This window comes from Aedes aegypti, chromosome 3 (assembly GCF_002204515.2).
Source record: "Aedes aegypti strain LVP_AGWG chromosome 3, AaegL5.0 Primary Assembly, whole genome shotgun sequence".
Classification (NCBI taxonomy): Eukaryota; Metazoa; Arthropoda; class Insecta; order Diptera; family Culicidae; genus Aedes; species Aedes aegypti.
The window spans coordinates 300,450,879-300,471,957 of NC_035109.1; the positions used below are offsets into that span (position 1 = coordinate 300,450,879).

At 36.6% G+C, this 21,079-nt stretch overlaps 1 protein-coding gene across 1 annotated transcript in view; it reads left to right on the forward strand.

Moving 5' to 3' along the window:
• The window catches only part of LOC5574263 (translation initiation factor IF-2), a 52,379-nt gene that overhangs the window by 20,971 nt on the left and 10,329 nt on the right, over positions 1–21,079 (forward strand). The window contains exons 3-4 of the mRNA XM_021852020.1: positions 16,560–17,089; positions 17,534–17,665. Of these exons, the coding sequence (XP_021707712.1) occupies positions 16,560–17,089; positions 17,534–17,665 (662 nt within the window). The remainder of the gene's footprint in view (positions 1–16,559; positions 17,090–17,533; positions 17,666–21,079) is intronic.

A 21,079-nucleotide genomic window follows, 5' to 3' on the forward strand; every position in this document is an offset into this window, starting at 1 on the left:
GTTTAAAATCATCATTAGACATCTATGAACTAGAAAACATGGAATGTATGTGATGTCAAAGAAGTATTAAGCATCCTTGAATGGAAATGCTATTTGGCACCGATTTAATCAAATTTACCCCAATGATCAATTTGCCTCTGGATTACGGTATATACATGAGTTAAAAGCTAAAGGTGTACATTTTGTTCAAATTTAAATGTTTGAGATATTCTCAAAAGCATTAATTTTGTAGAATGAGTAAGCTTACGACTTCAGGTCGACTATTTAGGCAGATGCAAATATTAATTTTCTTTTAAATCCAAGACCACTACGGACTGAGCGAAAAAATATTAAGGGCACAAACTTGAGTAAAACAGATAAAACACAAAAAGTTAATTTTACAAATTTTAATTTATTTTTATTTTTTTAAACATTGAATGTATATCTACATTTTTCAGATTTTTTTTTTAATCATCCAAAAATACCTACCAAAAAATCATCCAAACTTATTCTCAAGTGACCTTGAATAACTCATCAGGGCATTTCTTAGAGCATTTCTCCTGGTAATTTATATAAAATTATCCCATGGATTTATTATTATTCTTTATTAAACGTATCCAGAGATTCCTTTAAGATAATGTTGAAAAAAAAAAACGAGAAAGTATTTCCAATTATTCATTTTGGAATTCTTTCAGGATTTTTTGCAGAAATTCTTTATATCTTCGGAATAAACAAAAGCAACAAATCCAGGTAACTTTTTTCGGCGCTTTCATTAGAAACTGTACAGAACATTCTAAGCAATGCCAGTAGAATTTTCCTAATATTTTTGAAAGAAATACACTATAATATTGCTAGCAATAATCTATCTGGCGTTCCTATGTGGTTGTAAATTCATTAAGTGATTTTTAATGAAATTGTCACAGGAAATCCAAAAATGTATACTCGGATACCAAATTTGTACTACGGATTTTCTCAAGGTTTATTCAAGAACTCCTACAGAAATCATTCTAGGAATTTATCAAGGTTTCAACCATATTCCATTGAGGAGCCCTCTGAAACCCATTTGAAGGATTTCTTGGCGTACCGTTGGCCAAGAAATCCCGTGTTTTCCCTAAGTATTCCTTTACCACTAGCTTCGGGGATACTTTGTTTTATTTATTTCAAATATACTTTCTGAAATTTATTTGATGATTTTTCTTCTGGTATTCATATTAGAAGTTTGAATTCCTCAGATAATTGGGAATTCTTTTAGATACGTCCCTCATTTTTTCCAGGGAGCTCTTCATCTTCTTCTTTCTGGCGTTACGTCCCCACTGGGACAGAGCCTGCTTCTCAGCTTAGTGTTCTTATGAGCACTTCCACAGTTATTAACTGAGAGCTTACTATGCCAATGACCATTTTTGCATGTGTATATCGTGTGGCAGGTACGAAGATACTTTATGCCCTGGGAAGTCGAGAAAATTTCCAACCCGAAAAGATCCTCGACCGGTGGGATTCGAACCTACAACCCTCAGCTTGGTCTTGCTGAATAGCTGCGCGTTTACCGCTACGGCTATCTGGGCCCCAAAGGGAGCTCTTCATGGATTCATCCATTCAGGGCCGTATTAACGGGGAGTCCAAGGGGGCCATGTTTCCCGGGCCCCCACAAAATGCGTCTAAAATAATTATTATTGAACGTTTAAAAAATATTACAAACCGATAAAATCGTTCTAACTTTAGCTTAAAATTCAAATGATTTTTGGGTTTTCTAAAGCGTGCAGCATATTTGACCTACTGTTTTCGATTTAAGAGCTTCAGTTTTTGTTTTTTTTTTCTAAAAGTTTTTGGTTTAGTATTCTTTTACACAAATCTAAACATAATCGAAATTGAAAATTAAAAAAATGTGGTGTACATATTTTTTGAATTGTACAGAATAAATACGTCGAAAAGTAAGGGAATCCAACATAAATTTGATAATTTAGTTATATTGAATTGTAATTGAAAAGAAAAAGACACTTTAGTAGATTTTGAGTTGGGTGTACTAAAATATTGTACTGTTTCCATGCTTTCCAATGGAATTTTTAAACCATTTTTCAGTTTGAAAAAGAGATAATTTATAGAAGATTGGTTTGCTTCTTGGCTCTCATACAATTTGTACGGAGTGGCTATGGCTGGAAAATTTCAAAACCGTTTTTCCTCAAAGGTAGGTTTAGTGTACCCATTGATCTCTACTCGCGCTTATGGAAGGTTCAAAGCAGTTCTAAACTACACGGGTAGAAATCAGAATCCAAAAACAAGATTATGACTTACTCATGATATCATGAGTCAGATTGCCGTAACGCAACACACGCGTAAGGTTTTTATTGCTGATTGCTCGGAATCATGATTCAAATGCCAAAAATGCTAAGTCGCGCATCCGTTTATGATCGACAAAATAAAAATAATAAAAAAATATCATACACTGAGATTCGAGCCAATAATCTTCCGATTGTAAGCCACCTTTTCTACCACTCAACCTCTTCGTCATCTTAAATTAAGAGTGATCGATACGAATGAGTTGAAGCAAAGTGCGCCGCTTAGTGTTTTCACACTGGATGTTACGCTTAATCATGATTATGACTCCAGGAACCATGATTTGTGATCCTGATATTATGACCTAAGCAATTTATGAATTTGATGATTTGTAAATCATGATTTGGGGATCAGATTTTTATCCGTGTAACTTCTGGTAATTAGAACCTTTTCTAAAAATCAATCAAATGTACTATAGGAATTTTTTTTTTTAAAGGCCCCCACAAGACTCTGGTCTTTGGGCCCCTACATTTGTTAAGCCGGCTCTATTCCTACAATGAGTTTTTCAAGTGATAAAAGCAGTAATATTCCTAGAAACTTCTAAACGATTCTACAGTTTCTTCTAGATTTTTGTTATACATTCTTACAAAACTTCTGTTATAAGGAGTTTCGCCAAAAAAAAAAAAGAATACATACATTTCTGGAATTTTGACAGAGTTCATGGAAAATATTTTTACTTCAGAAGATTTCCTGCTTGTTTTTTTTTTCAAGGTATGTATGTTTCAAAATTTTATCTCAGGATACCTCTATGAGTTTCGCTGGGATTCCTCATAAAATAATATCAATAATAACTTCAAACATTTAATCTTGATTGCCTCCTAGATCTGCATCAAAAACCACAAATAAAATCAATTATTTGCGCAATACTAAAATAGAGCCGTTTCATCGTCTAATTTCCAATGAATTGAGATATTTTTCCACGAGCCTTCAAAGCGTTCGTCTAGGTATAACCGTAAGCAAACTACTAAATACCGTACATCATAACAGAAAGTTATCCAAGAATTCCTTCAAACATCCTTTAAAACATAAATTTATAGGAACTTATGCAGCAATTGCTTCATAGATATATTCAAAAACCAATCCATAACATCAAAAACTACTTCCTGACGGACTTCCTGGCTAAGTCCTCGTATGGATTAATTTTTACTAGCAGAATATATTTTGACCTTTAAATCACGTTTTTTTAATATTAAACGTTTTTGACAAAAATATGTAGGTATGTGTAAGCTAATAAGGCATATTTAGCAAACCTCTATTTGAGGGGCCCCCAAATCTATCTCCGCACTGGGCCCCCAAAACCCTAGCTACGCCACTGGTGTATCCTCCTCATCTTTGGATTGCACTATTGCAGGGCCTTTCCGAGTTTTCTTGCTCCATTTACTACTTAACCTGAATCGGATTGTAGACTCCAGGATACCGAATTGACTTAGAAGCGTGGTAAATAGGCTGTCTCCTTATTTTCATGTTCAGTATGGCACTGCATGTTCATCGTACTGGATACGCTTACCACATCGCCGCTTCATTTTTGATCCAATTTGTCTTGCGATGCCACTCTGAAAAAAGCTGGAAATATATTTAATATGCAGATGAAATTAAAGCCGTAAAATTACTTACTCAATGCGTTCAAGTAACGCAAGAAAAAGCGGGTTTCACACGAAAATCATTCACTTTAAATGCCAAACTGCAGATAACGAAAACATAGCGCAACTAAAGGATCACAGTGTGCTGTGGTGTACCAATAGTGGAGGTACCGATTTTATCGTTATTTTGTCATTATTAGCTATGTTTCAGTTTTTAAACGATAAACAGACATACTACTTAGGATATTGAAACATTTTCATTGAATATTTGGGCCAGAAAATTGTGATTTTCATTGTTTCGTGCAAGCTTGCCACTATGAAAATGTTAGTGAGAGGCGCGTGTTTGAACTGGCACATGGAAAATTATAGTTTTTGAAAGATACGTTCACATTTTATACAAAAACTAGTATTCTAAACTACCTTAATTTAGAAGATTTATGAAATCCATAATGTCCCAGAAGAAAGGTCAGTTACAAATAAGTAATTTATTCCATTATAAGGCCCATACCGCAACTATTGGTGCTACCTCAACTAATGGATCATTTACCCTAGCTTTGTATTGCAAGATGAAGTGCAGTCCCATCACTGGAACGTACAACAAGCTACAATTCATCCATTCGTTATTTATTTCAATGGAAGTACGCAAATTGAACATTTTAGTTTTATTGTAATTTCCGAATATTTAAGACACGACTCAGTATCTGTAAATTTGTTCATTGCCAAAATGGTTAACTTTTTACGCGTTGATAAGGATAAAGAAATCAGAAAGATATATTTCATGTCTGATGGAGCAGCATCGCAGTACAAAAACCGTAAGAATTTTTCGAGCCTATGTCAATTTAAATCAAAGTACGGAATTGATGCAGAATGGCATTTCTTTGCTACGTCACATGGCAAAGGTCCTTGTGATGCTATTGGAGGAACCATAAAGCGCATGGCCACAAGAGCAAGTTTAGCCAAAGAACGTGAGCATCCAATTAAAACTGCAAAAGAACTATTTGTTTGGGCGAATCGCAGAAAAGAAGAAGATTTAACAAAATTATCATTTTATTTTACTACTACTGAAGAGTACGAATTAACGGCACCAGAGCTCAGCGAGCAATATAATAACGCGAAAACGATCCAAGGAACCCAAAAATTTCACTGTTTCATTCCATTGTCAGAAAATAAAATTAAAGCAAAACTATACTCGAACTGTACTGATAATGATGCAAAAGTGTTCGATATTGTAAAAAAATTGAATAACAATAAATAAATAAATAAGTATTAATAAAATGTTTTCATGATCTCATAACGCATACCCAAATCCAAAACATTTAAAGTTTATATATAACATTTAGAAACTCATCGATCATACTCTAAAAAAAATATCCTGGTAAAAAAAAATTATTTTCGTGTAATCTGTTAATTCATTTTAATTTATACATATATACATATACATATAATATTTATACATATACATAATATTTCGTTTTCTTTTATTCTCATTGCTTCATAAGAAGCTGCACAGCGCGGTATTTAGAATATTGTTATATATTATTAATTGACTGTTTGGTGTCAGATGAGTGGTTGTTGGCTACTCAAGCCTTTTCCCAGTGAGACATGACAGACTACATATAATATACATAATACTAATGAATACATGAAAACGACTTGTTTAATTCACGCAAGGCCCTTAACAATAAAATCAGCAACAAACTGCGGTTCCCGTAATAATTTACACCGAAAAAAAAATTTTTTTTCTACTAAATGTGAAAATTGTGACATGTTTCAAATGTCATAACTTTTTTGTTTATTGGTTTACCATCACCAAATTTTTATGGTAGATAGCTAGTATAATGGACCGTTTTCCCTCAAAAAATTACGTTGGTATTCCGATAGGGTTTTGAGATATTTGAGTTTTTGTGTCAAAAATTATGTTTTTTAATGCAAAAAAAAAAAATTGTTTTACTGTGTGTATTTTTTTTTTGGAATCTTTATTTAGTTGTCTAACTTTGTTTCTTTAGTTGTCTAACAATCGAACGAACCGTTTTTGCTGTGCAGCTTTTTGAATATTTTTGAACCATTTTCACATACACCCTTTTGAAAAGTTAGTCGTGACTCAACTTGAAGATTTGATATCGGAAAATGACGATTTAGATGGAACTGGAAAACTGTGCAAAGTTTCAGCTCAATAGAAAAAAATGAATTAAAAAATTTACCAAATTTTGGTGCTGTTGCTTGGAATCACTCTGGTTGGTTCCAAATTTTTGGATCATGTTAAAAATTAAAGCTTGCGCCTGTGTTGCAAATGGTGTTCCAATTTTATTTCATACCAGTTTTCTGTTCCCTTTTTTTGGAACAGGCTTACTGCCTGGTTCATTTTTGATCGGTTTTGGACCAAGAACTTAGCTGTTCAGAATCTGGTTTGACACATGTTTGTTTACTAGTTTGGATTTTTCTCCCTGAAACAGCCAAGCTGGGGGTATCTACTTGGATTTCCTTCAGGAATTCCTCGGGAAATTTCTTTCGGACATTCGTCCGGGGATATGCTGCAAGAATTACGCCAGGGATTTGCTCCAGGAAACCCTTCGGGTATGTATTTCAGAAATTTCTCCATGGATTTGCTCCATGAATTCGTCTTAGGATTTCCTCCAGAAAATCTTTTTTGGATTTCCACCAAGAATTCCTCCGTGGATTTCCTTCAGGAATTTCCTCCAGAATTCCTCGGATAATTTCGTACAATGACTTCGGTGATTTCGAAATTCCTTCGAGGATTTTTTTTGCAGAGAATTCATCCGGAAATTTCCTCCAAGAAAAGGGATTTGCAGCAGGTATTTCTCCGGAGATTTCATCTAAGAATTCTTCTTGGGATTTCATTATGAAATTCCTTCAGACATTTTATCCAAAAACTCTTTCGATATTTATTAAGAGAATTTATTCGGAGATTTCCTCCAGGAGTGTCTCTTGGAATTTGCATCAGAAATTTCTCCATGGAATGTCCTCCAGAAATTTGTTCCAGGCATTTCTCCGGCGATTATTTTTTTTCCAAAAACTCCTCCGGAGATATATTTAGCAAACATCTGCAGGGATTCTTCCGGGTATATGCCCCAAGAACTCCTTCGAGGATTTTCTCTATGAATTCCCCCTGAGGAATTTCCAATAGCAATCCATTTGGGAATTTCATCCAGGAATTTCTCAGGGGATTTCGTTCAAATATTTTTCCGAAGAGTTACGATTTCATTAGGAAATTCCTCCAATGATTTTTTCTTAAAATTCACACGGGGATTCCCAGGACCCAAGGAATTTCTCTGGGGATTTGCATCAGGAATTTCTCTGGGGATTTCATTAGGGGGTTTACCCCAGCAATTCCCTCGAAATTCTTCCAAAGATATTTTTCAAGAAATCCTCAGACAATTTTACCCCAGAATTTCCCGGCAATTTCCTCTTGGAATTCCAAAGTGGATTTTCTATAGAAATTCCTCCGAGGATTTCATTTAAAAAATCCTCCGGGGTTTTGCTCCAGGAATTCATTCGGGGATTTGCACCAGGAAATTCTTGGGGGATTTCCTCAACAAATTCCTTTAGCGATTTCGTCCAGAAATCCTTTCGGGGTTTTATTCCAGGGAATTTCTTCAGGAATTCCACTTAAGATTTCCACGAGTAATAACTCCGGGGAGTTCTCCCACGAGTGATTAAGATTTGCACCAGGATTTATTTCAAAAAATCCTCCGGAATATCTCACCAGGAATTTCTTATAGGATTTTCACCAGAAATTACTCCTTGAATTTCCTTCGGAAATTTATGCGGGGATTTCTTACAGCAATTCCTACGGGATTCCCTCCAGGAATTTATCCTGGGATTTACCTCAGGAATTCCTCTTGAAATTTTCGCCAGGAATTTATCCACAAATTCCTCCAGGAATTTCCCTCTGGAATTTTTCATGGGATTTCCACCAGGAATTTCTGCGAGGACTTCTTTCAAAAATTCTCTGGGATTCTCTCCATGAATTTCACCGGAAATTTGCTCCATGAGTTCTTCCGGGGATATCCTTCTGGAATCCCTCTAATGATTTTCACCAAGAAATTCTCCAGATATTTCTCCGCGGTTTTCCTACAGGATTTTTTCATGGGACTTCTTCCAAGATTGCCTCCAGAAATTTTTGCAGCAGTTCCTTCTGAACTCTCTCCAGGAATTACTCCGCAGATTTTCTGCTGGAATTCCTCAAGGGATTTCCTCATAGAATGCATCTGGGCATTTGCTACAGGAATTCATTCGGAGATTTTCTTCAGATATTCCTCCGGTGATTTTTTCCAAAAATGCCTCCAGGGATTTCCTCCAGAGTTTCTCCGAAACCTATTGAATGAGTTCCTCTAGAAGTTCCTCTGTGGTTTCTTCTGAGCCCACCGGGAATTTCGTCAGAGTTCCTCCGGGAATTCTACTTTTGTTACTACGGGAATCCCTTCGAAGCTACACCAGGAGTTCCTTTGGATTTTCTTCAGATATTTCTCCGAGCTCCATCAGGAATATCTTTGTAGAATTCCCTTCAGGGTTCCTCCGGGATTCCCTCAATGTTTTCATCCGGAAATTCTCCGGAGTTTCTCTAAATATTATTCCTCGGCAGTTGCTTCAAAGTCTCTGCAGGATTTTTTTTTTGAAAGTTCTACGAGAATGTTTGCAGAGTTCTTCAAGTAATGTTTCAGGTGTTCCTCCGGGAATCCGTTCAGATTTCCTCTGAAAATTCTTTTAGAGCTCCACTGGAAATATCTTCAGATTTCCTTCAGGGTGCCTCCTGGCCTTTTCCCGGAATTTCTCCAGGATTCTTTAGAGTTCTAGTAATACCTCGAAAATCCTCCGGATTTGTACTAGGAATTTTTCCCGATTTTTTTTCGAAAAATTTCCTACATTTATTCTATGAATCCCTCCAGAGTTCTTCATGTAATTCCTTCGGAGTTCTTCCAGAAATTCTTCCTGATTTCCTCCGGTAATTCCTTTGGATTTCATCCAGAAGTTTCTCGAAACTTCGTCTGAATTTCCACCAGGAATTTTTACAAAGTTCTTCCAGAAATTTCTCTAGAGCTCCCAAGCGTTCGCTCTGGATTTTATCCACTTATTCCTGGAAAATTGTTCCGGAGATCCATCGGAAACTCTTACGAATATCCTCCATAGTTTCTCCAGGAATTTTTAACTCCGGAGTTCCACCAGAAACGCCACCGGAGTTCTTCCAGCAACGCATCCGGGAAATCCTTAAGCACTCATCCGGGGATTTGCGCGATGAATTCCTCAGGGTAATTGCAATACAATTCCTCCGAGCATTTCGTCTAGGAATTCCTCCGGATATATCCCCAAGAACTCCTCAGGGGATTTTCTCTGGGAATTCCTCAGGGGATTTCCAGCAGTATTTTTTTCGATGATTTTGTCCAGGAATTCCTCCAAGAATTCCATTTATAAATTCCTTCTCCAGAGTTCCTCCAAATATTCCACCTGAGATTTCCTCCAGGAATTCCACCGAGGGCTTCCTCCTGGAATTTCAAGGATTCATCCGAAGATAAGCAATACCTCCTGGGATTTCGTGCAGGGCTTTCTCTGAAGATTTCGTTCAGGAAATCCCCCGGGCATTGCATTAAGAAATTTCTCCGGGAATTTTCCCAGAACTTCCTAAGAGAATTTTTCAGAGCGTTTCTCCGTAGATTTGCTCCAAGAATTCCTCCAGAGATTTCTTCCAGGAATTCCTCCGGAGATCTCCAGGAATTAATCCAGGGATTTCCTCCGAGAATTTCCTACAGGAATTTCTTTGTAGATTTACTCCAGATATTCCTCCGGGGATTGACCCCTCTACCGGCAGCTTCATTTTTAACCGCAAGAAAAAAAAATCAAATCGCGATAACTTTTTTGTTTCTCGGTATTTTTACACCATTGTTTCACAAGTTCTCAAAAAACTCTTCTAGTTTGAGGATCCGTGTCGATATTGATGATTGGTGATCTGGTTTTAAAGATATTCCAATGTTCCTTGGGGGACCGACATTTTCCATACAAAATGTCTTAGGCGGCCATTTTATTTTACGTCAACTTATCGAAAAAGTAAAATGTGGGCTATACAATGCCATATAATAAGGAGCTACTCTGAAAAAATCATACTAATTGGTTAAGATTTCATAGAGATATCTGAAAATTACGTTATGAGGTTTTTTGAAGTTTTCAAGACCTTTATTTGGTCAGCTTGGTACCAGCAACATAAATGCTCATTACTCAAAGACGGCTGCTCCAAATTGCTTCATTTTTTCACAACATACTCTCATTGTATTGTTCCAAAGAGTGAACATCTGAATACGTTAAAACATCTGTAGCCTAAGATATATACGTGGGTTATGATTAGGCGTCGGTCCCCCAAGGAATTTCGGAATATCTCTGGATCCAGATGACCAATGATCAATATTAACACGGATCCTCAAACTAGAAGAGTTTTTTGAGATCTTGTGAAAAAATGGTGCAAAAATACCGAGAAACAAAAAAGTTATCGCGATTTGAATTTTTTTCTTGCGGTAAAAAATGAAGCTGCCGGTGAGGGGTTAAACTAAGAAATTCTTTCGAGGGTTTTTTCCTCCGAGGATTTTCTCCAGTAATTCCCAAGAGGATTTTTTTTTCTGAGGATGTATTGGAAGATTTCTTCCAGCAATTTTTTCGGGGATTTCCTCCAGGGATTTCTTCTCCAAGAAATCCTCTGGGGATTTTCTCCAGGAACTCCAGGAGAATTCCAATAGCAATTCTTTCAGGGATTTCGTCAAAGAAATCCTCTGGGATTTCGTACAAAAATTCTTCCGGGGATTTCGTCTAGGCATTTCCTGGGAATTTATCGCAGAAATATTCCGGGGATTTACTCCAGGAACTCCTCTTGAGGATTTTTTCATCCGGCGATTAGCTTTTCTATCCAGGTTTCATGGATTAATCAGGGGATTTTCGCCATTAATTCGCCAGGGGAATTTCAATAGCAATTTTCAGAGTTCCTCTATAAATTCCTCCGAATTGTCCTTAAGATTTTTATCAGAATATTTACCGGAAATTCTTTCGGAGCTTCATCAGGAATTTCTTCAAAGTCTGGCTGAGAATTCTATATTATTTACAAAGGGGAATTCCTTCGTAACTCCACAGAGAACTCCTACTGTGTTTTTTTCATGCATTCTAAAGGAATTCTTTCATTGTTACTTAAGAAATATCTCGGATTTTTTTCATAAATTTCTCGAAGCTGAAATATAGAGCTCCTGGATTTTTTATTTTCGGAGTTTCTACAGGAATTCTTCAGAGTTCCTATAGTAGTTCTTTAGAAATCCTCCGGAGTTCCACTACGAACTCTTCTGGAATTACTTCGGAAAATTATCTACATTTCCTCCAAGAAATCCTCCAAAGTTCCCCAAAAAAATCTCAAGAGTTTTCTCGTGAAATTCCTCCGGAGTTCCTCCAGGATTTTTTTAAGTTCTTCTCTGGGGATTTCTTTATGAAATTCTTCCAGGCATTTTCTCCAGGAATTCCTTAGAGGATTTTCTAAGAGCATTTATCCGGGCATTTCCTCCAGGAATTTCTCTGGCGATTTGCACCAGGAGTTTCTTCTGGGCTTCTTTTGTAGAAATTCCTACGGTTTTTTTCCAAGATTTGGAAATTTCCACCAAGAACTGCTCCGGAGATTTTATCCGGGAATTCTTAAGGGGATTTCCAATAGCAATTCCTCTTTGGATTTTGTCCGGGAATTGATTAACAAATTCCTCCGAAGATTATCTCCAAAAATTCCTTTGGAGATTTTTCCTGAAGATTCAATATCAGATATCCTCCGGAGATTTTCCCCCAGGTACTTCCTCAGCAGTTCTCCTCCAAGGATTGTTTTGGGGATATCCCCCTACAGCTCGTCCAATATTTCCTCTGAGGATCTTTCTAAGAATTTCTTCGGGAGTTTCCTACAAGAACTCCTTCGGGGATTTCCTCCAAGAATTTCGCTGGGGATGGAAATTTCGAAACAAAAATACCGTGTGGGCTTTCGAAGTATATTTCGAAGCAAATTCCAAAGGAGATTCCGTCGAAAATTGCGTAGAAAATTCCGAATAATATCCGAAGGCAGCTCCAAAAAAAAACAGCAAAGGAAATTTCGAAGAAAATTCCAGAAGCAACTCCGGAGAAAATTCCAAATAAAATTCCGAATGCAGCTCCAAAAGAAACTGCAAAGCAAATTCAAAAGGCAATTCCGTAGAAAATTCCAAAGGAAATTCCGAAGAAAATTCCAAAGGAAATTCCGAAGAAAATTCCAAAGGAAATTCCGAAGAAAACTCCAAAGTAAATTCCATAGGCAATTCCGAAGGAAATTCCAAAGTAAATTCCGGAGAAAATTTCGGAGGACATTCCAAGGGAAATTTCAAAGGAAATTCCGTAGAAAATTTCAGAGAAAAATTCTGAAGGAAATTCAAAAGGCAATTCCATAGAAAATTCCAAAGGCAATTCCGAAGTAAATTCCAGAGGAATTTCCGATGGAAATTCCAGAGGAAATTCCGAAGGAAATTCCAGTTGAAATTCCGAAGAAAACTTCAGTTGAAATTCCGAAGGCAATTCCAGTGGAAATTCCAGAGGAACTTCCGAAGAATATTCCAGAGGAAATTCCGATGGAAATTCCAAAGGGCATTCCGAAAAAAAATGCAAAGGAAATTCAAAAGGCAATTCGGTAGGAAATTTCAAAGGAAATTCCGAAGAATGTTCCAAAGGAAATTCCGAAGAAAACTACAGAGGAAATTCTAAAGGAAATTCCAGAGACAATTCCGAAGTAAATTCCAGAGGGAATTCCAACGGAAATTCCAGAGGAAACTCCGAAGGAAATTCCAAAGGAAATTCCAGAGGCAATTCCGAAGGAAATTCCAGACAAAATTCAGAGGGAAATTCCAGAGAAAAATCCGAGGGAAATTCCAAAGGACATTCCGAAAAAAATTCCAAAGGAAATTCAAAAGGCAATTCCGTAGAAAATTCCAAAGGAAATTTCAAAGTAAATTCCAAAGAAAATTTCAAAGAAAATTCCAAAGGATATTACAGATACAACTCCAAAAAAAAATTCAAATGCAGCTCCAAAAGAAACTGCAAAGGAAATTCCAAAGTAAATTTCAAAGCAAATTCCAAAGAAATTCAAAAGGCAATTCCGTAGAAAATTCCAAAGGAAATTCCGAAGAATGTTCCAAGGGAAATCCGAAGAAAACTACAGAGGAAATTCTAAAGGAAATTCCAGAGACAATTCCGAAGTAAATTCCAGAGGGAATTCCAACGGAAATTCCAGAGGAAACTCTGAAGGAAATTCCAAAGGAAATTCCAGAGGCAATTCCAAAGGAAATTCCAGACGAAATTCCAGAGAAAAATCCGAGGGAAATTCCAAAGGATATTCCGAAAAAAATTCCAAAGGAAATTCAAAAGGCAATTCCGTAGAAAATTCCAAAGGAAATTTCGAAGAAAATTCCAAAGAAAATTTCAAAGAAAATACCAAAGGAAATAACAGAGGCAACTCCGAAAGAAATTCCAAATAAAACTCCGAATGCAGCTCCAAAAGAATTTGCAAAGGAAATTCCAACGGAAATTCCGAAGTTAATTCCAAAGGATATTCAAAAGGCAATTCCGTAAAAAAATCCGAAGAAAATTCCAATGGAAATACCAAAGCAAATTCCGAAGAAAGCTCCAAAGAAAATTCTAAAGGAAATTTTAGAGGCAATTCCGAAGGAAATTACAAAGGAAATTCTAGAGGAAATTCCAGACGAAATTCCGAGGGAAATTCCAAAGGAAATTCCGAAGCAAATTCCAAAGGAAATTCTGAAGGAAATTCAAAAACCAAATAGAAATTCCAAAGCAAATTGCTAAGGGAATTTCTAAGAAAATAAAGTAGAAAATTCCAAAAGAAATTCCAAACGAAATTCCGAAGGAAATTCGAAAGCAAATCCCGAAATAAATTTCAAAGGAAATTCCAAAAAAATATGTCCAAATGGATTTTCGAAGGATACTCCGAAGCAAATTACGAAGAAAATTCCAAGGAAATCCCGAAGGAAATTCCGAAGCAAATTCCAAACAAAAAAACCCAAAGGAAATTCCGACGAGAGCTCTCTAAGGACTTTCCCGAAGGCCCTTCTTGAAGCAACAAACCAAAGGAAATTCAACATTACGAAGAAAATTACGAAGAAAATTTGCAGCTCCAAACGAAATTCCAAAGTAAATTCGAAAGGAAATTTCGAAAATAATTCCACAGAAAATTCCAAAAAACAAAAAATAGAAAAATCCCAAAAAGAAAATAAATTGAAAAAAAATCTAAAGAAATATCGAAGGAAATTCCAAAGTAAATTTCAAAAGAAGTTCTTAAAGAAATTCCAAAGGAAATTCCGAAAAAAATTTCGCAGAAAATTTCAAAAGAAGTTCCGAAGTTATCTCCTAAGTTATGCTCTAGAAAATTCCAAAGGACACTCCAAAGGAAAGTCCGAAGGAAACTTTATAGGAAATTTAAAAGGAAATTCCGTAGAAAATTTCTAAGAAATTTTCGTAGGAATATCCAAAGTAAATTAAAAAAAAAGAAAACTGTAGAAATTCCAAAGGAAATTTGTAAGGATATTCGGAAGTAAATTTTAGAGAATAAAAAGAGCTTCTAACGAAAATTACGAATACAATTTCAAAGGAAGCTTCAAAGGTAATTCCGAGGGAAACTCCAGAAGAAATTTCAGAGGAAACAAAAGAAAATTTCGAAAAAAAAATTCCGGGAGAAATTCTAAAGGAAACTTCAAAGCAAATTTCGAAGCAAATTCCAAAGCATATCCCGAAGGGATTACAAAAGAAGCAAATTCCAAAGAAAATCCGGTAGAAATTTCTCTAAGCAACTTCCTGAAGAAACATTCCGAAAGAAACTCCACAATACAATTACGATGAAAATTTCACAGGAAATTCTGAAGAAAATTCCAACTTCTCTATGGAATTTTGCGAAGGAACTGACCGAAAGAACTTGCCAAAGTAGCTTTCTGAAGCAACTTCCTGGAAGAAATTTCGATAGAATTGCCTCTAGGAACATTCAGAGAAATCTCATTTATATACTCCCAGAAGGAACTTCCGGAAAAAAAACTATGTAGAAGAACTTCCGGAGGAACTTCCTGATGGAACTACAAACCTGATAGGGGGACGATCTTTTACGAAGAACATTTGGAAGTGGAGGATTTTAACAAAAACTTCTTCGAGGAACTTCCGGAGCTGTGAGATTTTGACAAAGTAATCAATTAAATGTGGTGAGGATAAAAAGAAGTACCGTGCTGCATCAATACCTGGACGCTTAAGCGGGACCAATGTTCAAATTCTATTTTAAATAGATCATCTCTAGAATTAAATAAAGTTATTTGTAGCAACATCTAGATTCATATCCAATCTAAGTAACGATAAGGAGTTTTTGATTGAAATTGAAGATTTCATCATTTAAATAGTCAAATAAATAATTCTTGTCTTGTCCTTAAATCCGGACACCTTGAACAAGTCATGTCTTGAAATCCGGACAGCTGAATAACTTCATGAAATATTTTCGTAAAATAGGTAATAAGTGTTCCTTTATCCAATTAAACTACGCATTGCTACGTTTTTTAATGTACTCATTTACTCTACATTGCTCAAAAATATGTGAAATGTAAGTAAATTAGTGTTTTCATTACCTCAATTGAAGTCGTAGATATCCTGTTGGATGCTTGTGTCTAGAACTGCGGCGTCACATAAATAGTACAGTTTTTTAAGATGAAAATTAAGTGAGGGATCACATAACACTTTTACTAGATTTGCTGCAAGTTTTCTCCTCAAGATACTTTCAAAATTTTCAGTCACATATGCCAAATTCAGCAATATTTTATCTCGTCCGGATTTCGAGCCACTCGTCTTGAATCCCGGACAGTCTATTTAAACACTTAAATAATAGCGTTCAGCCCAAATTAATAAATTTTTCTGCCACTGTATAGTTAATTAATAGTCCAGTTCGCACTTATGTTGAAAACACCTTTGAAATAATTGTTATAAATTACAATATTATCGACCCGAATTGGATGGAGCTTCCATCGACGCTTAACCGCAAAGAACTTGCACTGCGAAGAAATAATGTCTGACTGGAGCAACTTTTCTGCTTTTATTTTTATCAATTGTTTGGCAATGGTTACTAGATCACAAGTGTTAGTAAAATGATAATCAATGTTAAAGGAAAAAGTGATGCATAAAATTAAACATATTAGCATTTATTTTTTCCTTTATTTAATCAATATTATCAAAGTGTCCGGATATTGGTACCGTCTGGATTTTGATTCATCACGGTAAAAACAAAATATCAGCTGTCAAACAATATTACCTATGTTATGGTAAAATTGTTTCACAGCTGATATTTTGTTTTTAGTGTGAACGGGCTTGGTGATAGAGTTGTATCACATTGCTTGTGTCATGATACAACTCCGTAGTCTGAACAAGGCATAAGGTAAAATGGGGAAATAATTAGAACCACTTTCAATAAACTATGATGTACCCTTCATCTTTCACATGCTTTTCTAATGATTGGTACATAATTGATAGTCGTTTTTATCGTAAATAACGGATCCAGGCACAGCGTGTACGCCGGCTCGATTCTTTTGTGCTTTGAAGCAGATTATCAACCTAACACGAATGTTCTTCTCTTCCCAGAAAGCAACTGCTTGAAGCTGTGGAGGAAAATCTTCCCTGGGAACGGCTGTATTTCCCAGAAGTCTGTCGGTATCTGTATCTCAGCCATAAGCAATCGAACAAGTTCGTCCTTCCTCCGGACCTCGTCATCAACGACGACGGCACTGTAACAAAGGAGGCGGACAAGCCATCGCAAGTCCCATTAGAAGTGCCACCCCGCCCAGCTCCAGCCAAACCGGCAGATGCAAAAATTACACCCGATGCCAGTCAACAGCGAGCAACGACGGCCAGTCGGCCAACACCCCCAAGGGCACCCGCTCAGTACAGCCCTCCTGCTGCTCCGGTCACATTTGCCCCCACAGTTAGGCAAACGACGAGACCTACGACAACAACTCCTCGGCCAACCGTCGCCAGCAGGACTCCCGCTTTCGTAAACCCACAACCGCAGGGAGGTAGCGTTACTCCGGTGCGTGTTGCTCCGGCTCCAACCCCCAGACCGACGCCGGCCCCTGCTCCAGCGCCAACCCTGCCACCAAAGAGAATTAGTAACGGTAAAGTGCACAACGTGATTTGCCGCGATCTGGTAAGGTGATGTAAGCGCCATTTCAATTTAGATCCAGAAGAGCCCGATTTAGTGTATAGACTGATTTTATAACTTTAAAAACTTGCGCCCTCCTAATTCTTAATTTTTTTGGCTCAATCTTTGCGGTTTCTCTCATTAATCAAAAGAAGATACGAATTTTTGGTTTACAGAGCTTTCGAATGAAAAAACCGCACTTAGGAGACAATATTCTCTAGAATGATTAAAAAGTATTAGTTCTTGTAATTCCATGTTTTAGAAGTTCATTGATTTGATTACTTCTGCAGATATAAACATAAAACATAAAAAGCAGAAAATTGAGTTGGCGCTTGTGTCACTCCGCCGGAAAACAGGCGTGTGGGTGGGCCTTGGTTGGAACTAATCGATAAATTTTCGCTTTTTGTCGTCGCAACAGATATCACCGGACAACCGTCGAAGATTGTCGCCAAACCGATCGAAAGCCGGCCGGTTCCGAAGCCCAGCCTAGCAGTTCGAAGACCTAATGAGCCGCAAGCCACGACCTACACGGAAACGGTTTTGCCCTCTGGTGAGTAGAGTTTATGATGAATGTTACTGGGAATTGCATAATGCTTTTTTTGCATTATTCTATTTTTATATATATATGACCATTATGACTGTTTGAGATACGCAGGTTTAGAGTGGGTCCTAACCTATTCTGATATGGGGTAGATGTTTCAATTATGAATACAATAAATCAACGGCTTGAATGAAAACCAGAGCATAACTTGTTGATGCCAATTATTAGTTTAAGGGTAGAAGCACCTATTTTGGCCATAGTTGTATCCATAGTGAATTGTATACCGTTTTACATAGCCAATGACGTACTTGTAGTATAACTACGGCTTACCATATAATTTTGATTGATATTCTCTCTTAGACTGTCCAAAACCGGTGCTTTTACCCTACTTGAGAAACAGATGAACTAAATAACTGATAACTGTCTTTGCCAACAGACCATTTCGGTTTGTGTATATCGTTTTGCAGGTACGAAGATGCTCTGCGAATTAGAGAAACTTTTCTTCACGAAGAGATCCTCTCAACCGGTGGGATTCGAGCTCACGACCCTAAACTTTGACTTTCTGAATGGTTGCGCCTTTATTGCAGCGGCTATCTGAGACCAATAGTTTCTTATGTAAGATCATATTCTGCTTCTAGCTGATATTGCATACCACATGATCAATCTCGAAATTTGATTAAGTCTACTCCTTAGACTTTTTGTTTATAATTTTTCGAAGAACTTAGCTCAGTAGCTAGCACTGTTCCGGTGAAATGTGAACCCTGTGAAAATCTAATTTTAATCAATTCCATTTATCAACTTGATGTGTTGGTAGCTCCATCCCATACGCAAATCTGGTCCACATCTAAAGCTTTTTCCTATAAAAGGATGTATTCGATTTGCAGGAGAACCAAATGATGGAGTATCATCGGTTTCCTTTGAAATCGAAAATAGGATAGAAGCATGAAAAACGATAATTATTTAATCTATCCCATCGGATAGATAGCTGGCTATACCGGTGCAGCATCACTGGACGATGTTTAATTGAATTTCCGGAAATCGAACCATCTGAGTTTCTGAAAATAATCTACAATGGAATTTGAAATTTGATTATTGAACCAAAATAGTTCGAATACTGGGCGATGATTTTATCATTCAATCCGATTTGTAACCTATTTCACCCATACGAATTTATCAGATGAATTTACCCGATTTCAAATTAAGTTACACAGCCACGGTGCTCCCGAGACCGTTGTTATCAGAAAAAAAAAACTCCACCCACTTGGTGCCCACTAGTAGATTCATTTAGCTAATTAAAAAAAACGTAGGGTCCGTTTCGGAGTTAAGCCTTTTTTGATGGCATAAGTTCACTAATTATAAGGAAAACAGTAATATTCACACGATTTTGCATATATTGTTATTTCCAGAAGAAACGTATCACCACTTTTGTCCAAAGCTGGTTTGTTTAAGGTGAAGATGAATCGAAGCCAAACCTCAAATTTTCAAGAGCACGAATCTGGAGAACCGAACACCCGTTTGAGCTGAAAACTTAATCGATTGGTCACTACCAGCTAGTGGTCAATCGATTAAATTTTCAGCTAAAACGGATGTTTAGTTCTCCAGATTCGTGCTCTTGAAAATTTGAGGTTTGGCTTCGATTCATCTTTACTTTAAGTTAAAGTTGTTTGTTCAAGATGTTCTATAATTATTTTTTTAAATGGCTCAAGTGCTATGAGGCATTACCGAGCCAGTCTTCCGAAATCATCATTGAACAAGAGAGATTTAAAAAACATGCCTTGAAAATTTTCATTTTGTGATGATGAATTTGAATCCTCGCATTTCATTGCTCCTATGATCATCTAATTCAAAATATTAAATCGTTGATGCACATCATTTCAGCTGCTTTGGATTCAAATATTTCTGACGTTAAGATAAAGCTAAAATTTAACTATTGATTATTAATTAACGTGATTCAGTTAATGGAAGCTAAGGGAACATGTGATGTCCGTATACAAATGATTCACTCTTAATTTTGCAGAATTTTACCTCCAGGAATAACTCTTTAGGAAGGTGTCCAAAAGGAAAACATATAAAAATGACAATTTAAAAGAAGTAAATAAGGAGAGACTTTTCAAACAACGCACATGCTACAATAGAGCAATTTCAAACATTAGTGTAACTTGAGCTTAAATCTAGTTGGGGTATGACCCATTCGTTTAAAAAAATCCTTTGGGTAAGATACTTAACACGAAAGCACGGTAGACACAACAAGGTAGGCTATCCTCACGTGTAAACAACGGTTTACAATCAAAACATGAGACGTCATTCCTATCGTCAAGCATGAGGCTTACAGGATAGTAAGAGAGAGCAAGTCTTGCTTTCTTTTGCACTCGTTTGAGTTTGCGATAGGAATGACGTCACTGCCAAATGTCATTTTTCGGAGTACAGGTCGGACTCGATTATCCGGAGACTCGATTATCCGGAGACTCGATTATCCGGGGATTCGATTATCCGGGATTCGATTATCCGGAATTTTAGACTCGATTATCCGGAATTTATTTTTTGATGTTCTTGTTTTTCAATTTATATGCATACATCTGAGATAATTTGGTATTGCAATATACAATATGAATGGTTTTGCAGTTTAGAACGTCTTTAAGAAGAAAAAAGGGTTTTTTTGTGTATGCTGGTCAAAAAAAATGTTTTTCTTGTAGAGACCCCTACTGTTCCTAGAAAACATTTTTGGCTACACCACCGCATCGTATAAATAAATTAACGAAAAAAGATAAAATTTAATTTTCTTTTATCAAAGATAATTTATTTTCCTTAGTGATTCGATTATCCGGAGGATTCGATCATCCGGAGTGAAAAAAAATTGATACTCCGGATAATCGAGTCCGACCTGTATAATACCTTGCTTCTTTTTACCGTGCACGAGAGGATACATTTTCTAGGAGAGGCTTAAGGACATATAGGATAGAATCCCTGTCATGGCAGTAAAGATGGCTTCCTCACACTTACATACACATTTGCCGGTGGTCCACATTCTTTCTCAAAATATTTCACTTACCTACAAGTAATCACTCCCAAATTGCTAACGGGACATCAGAACACTGTTAACTTAACATTTTCGTAGTTTGGAAACTACAAGCTAGTCGAAATTTCACAAACCGTGCTAATTTTCAAAACGAACGGCAAACTTGCCTATTTTTGTTTACACGTATACACCCACGAACGAAGCACGCTTTTCATCCAAATACATCATTTTTGCTACACGTAGAACATCCAACACAATTTACTTTCACTACTTGTTCATTGAAAAACATCTTCCAGTTGAATTATGCTGCTATCAACTTAAAACTTGACAATACCGTGCTAAAAACAATCAAACGATCACTTGAATTCGCTTTTTTTATTTTTCTAATTTCAAGTCAGCTGCTCGTT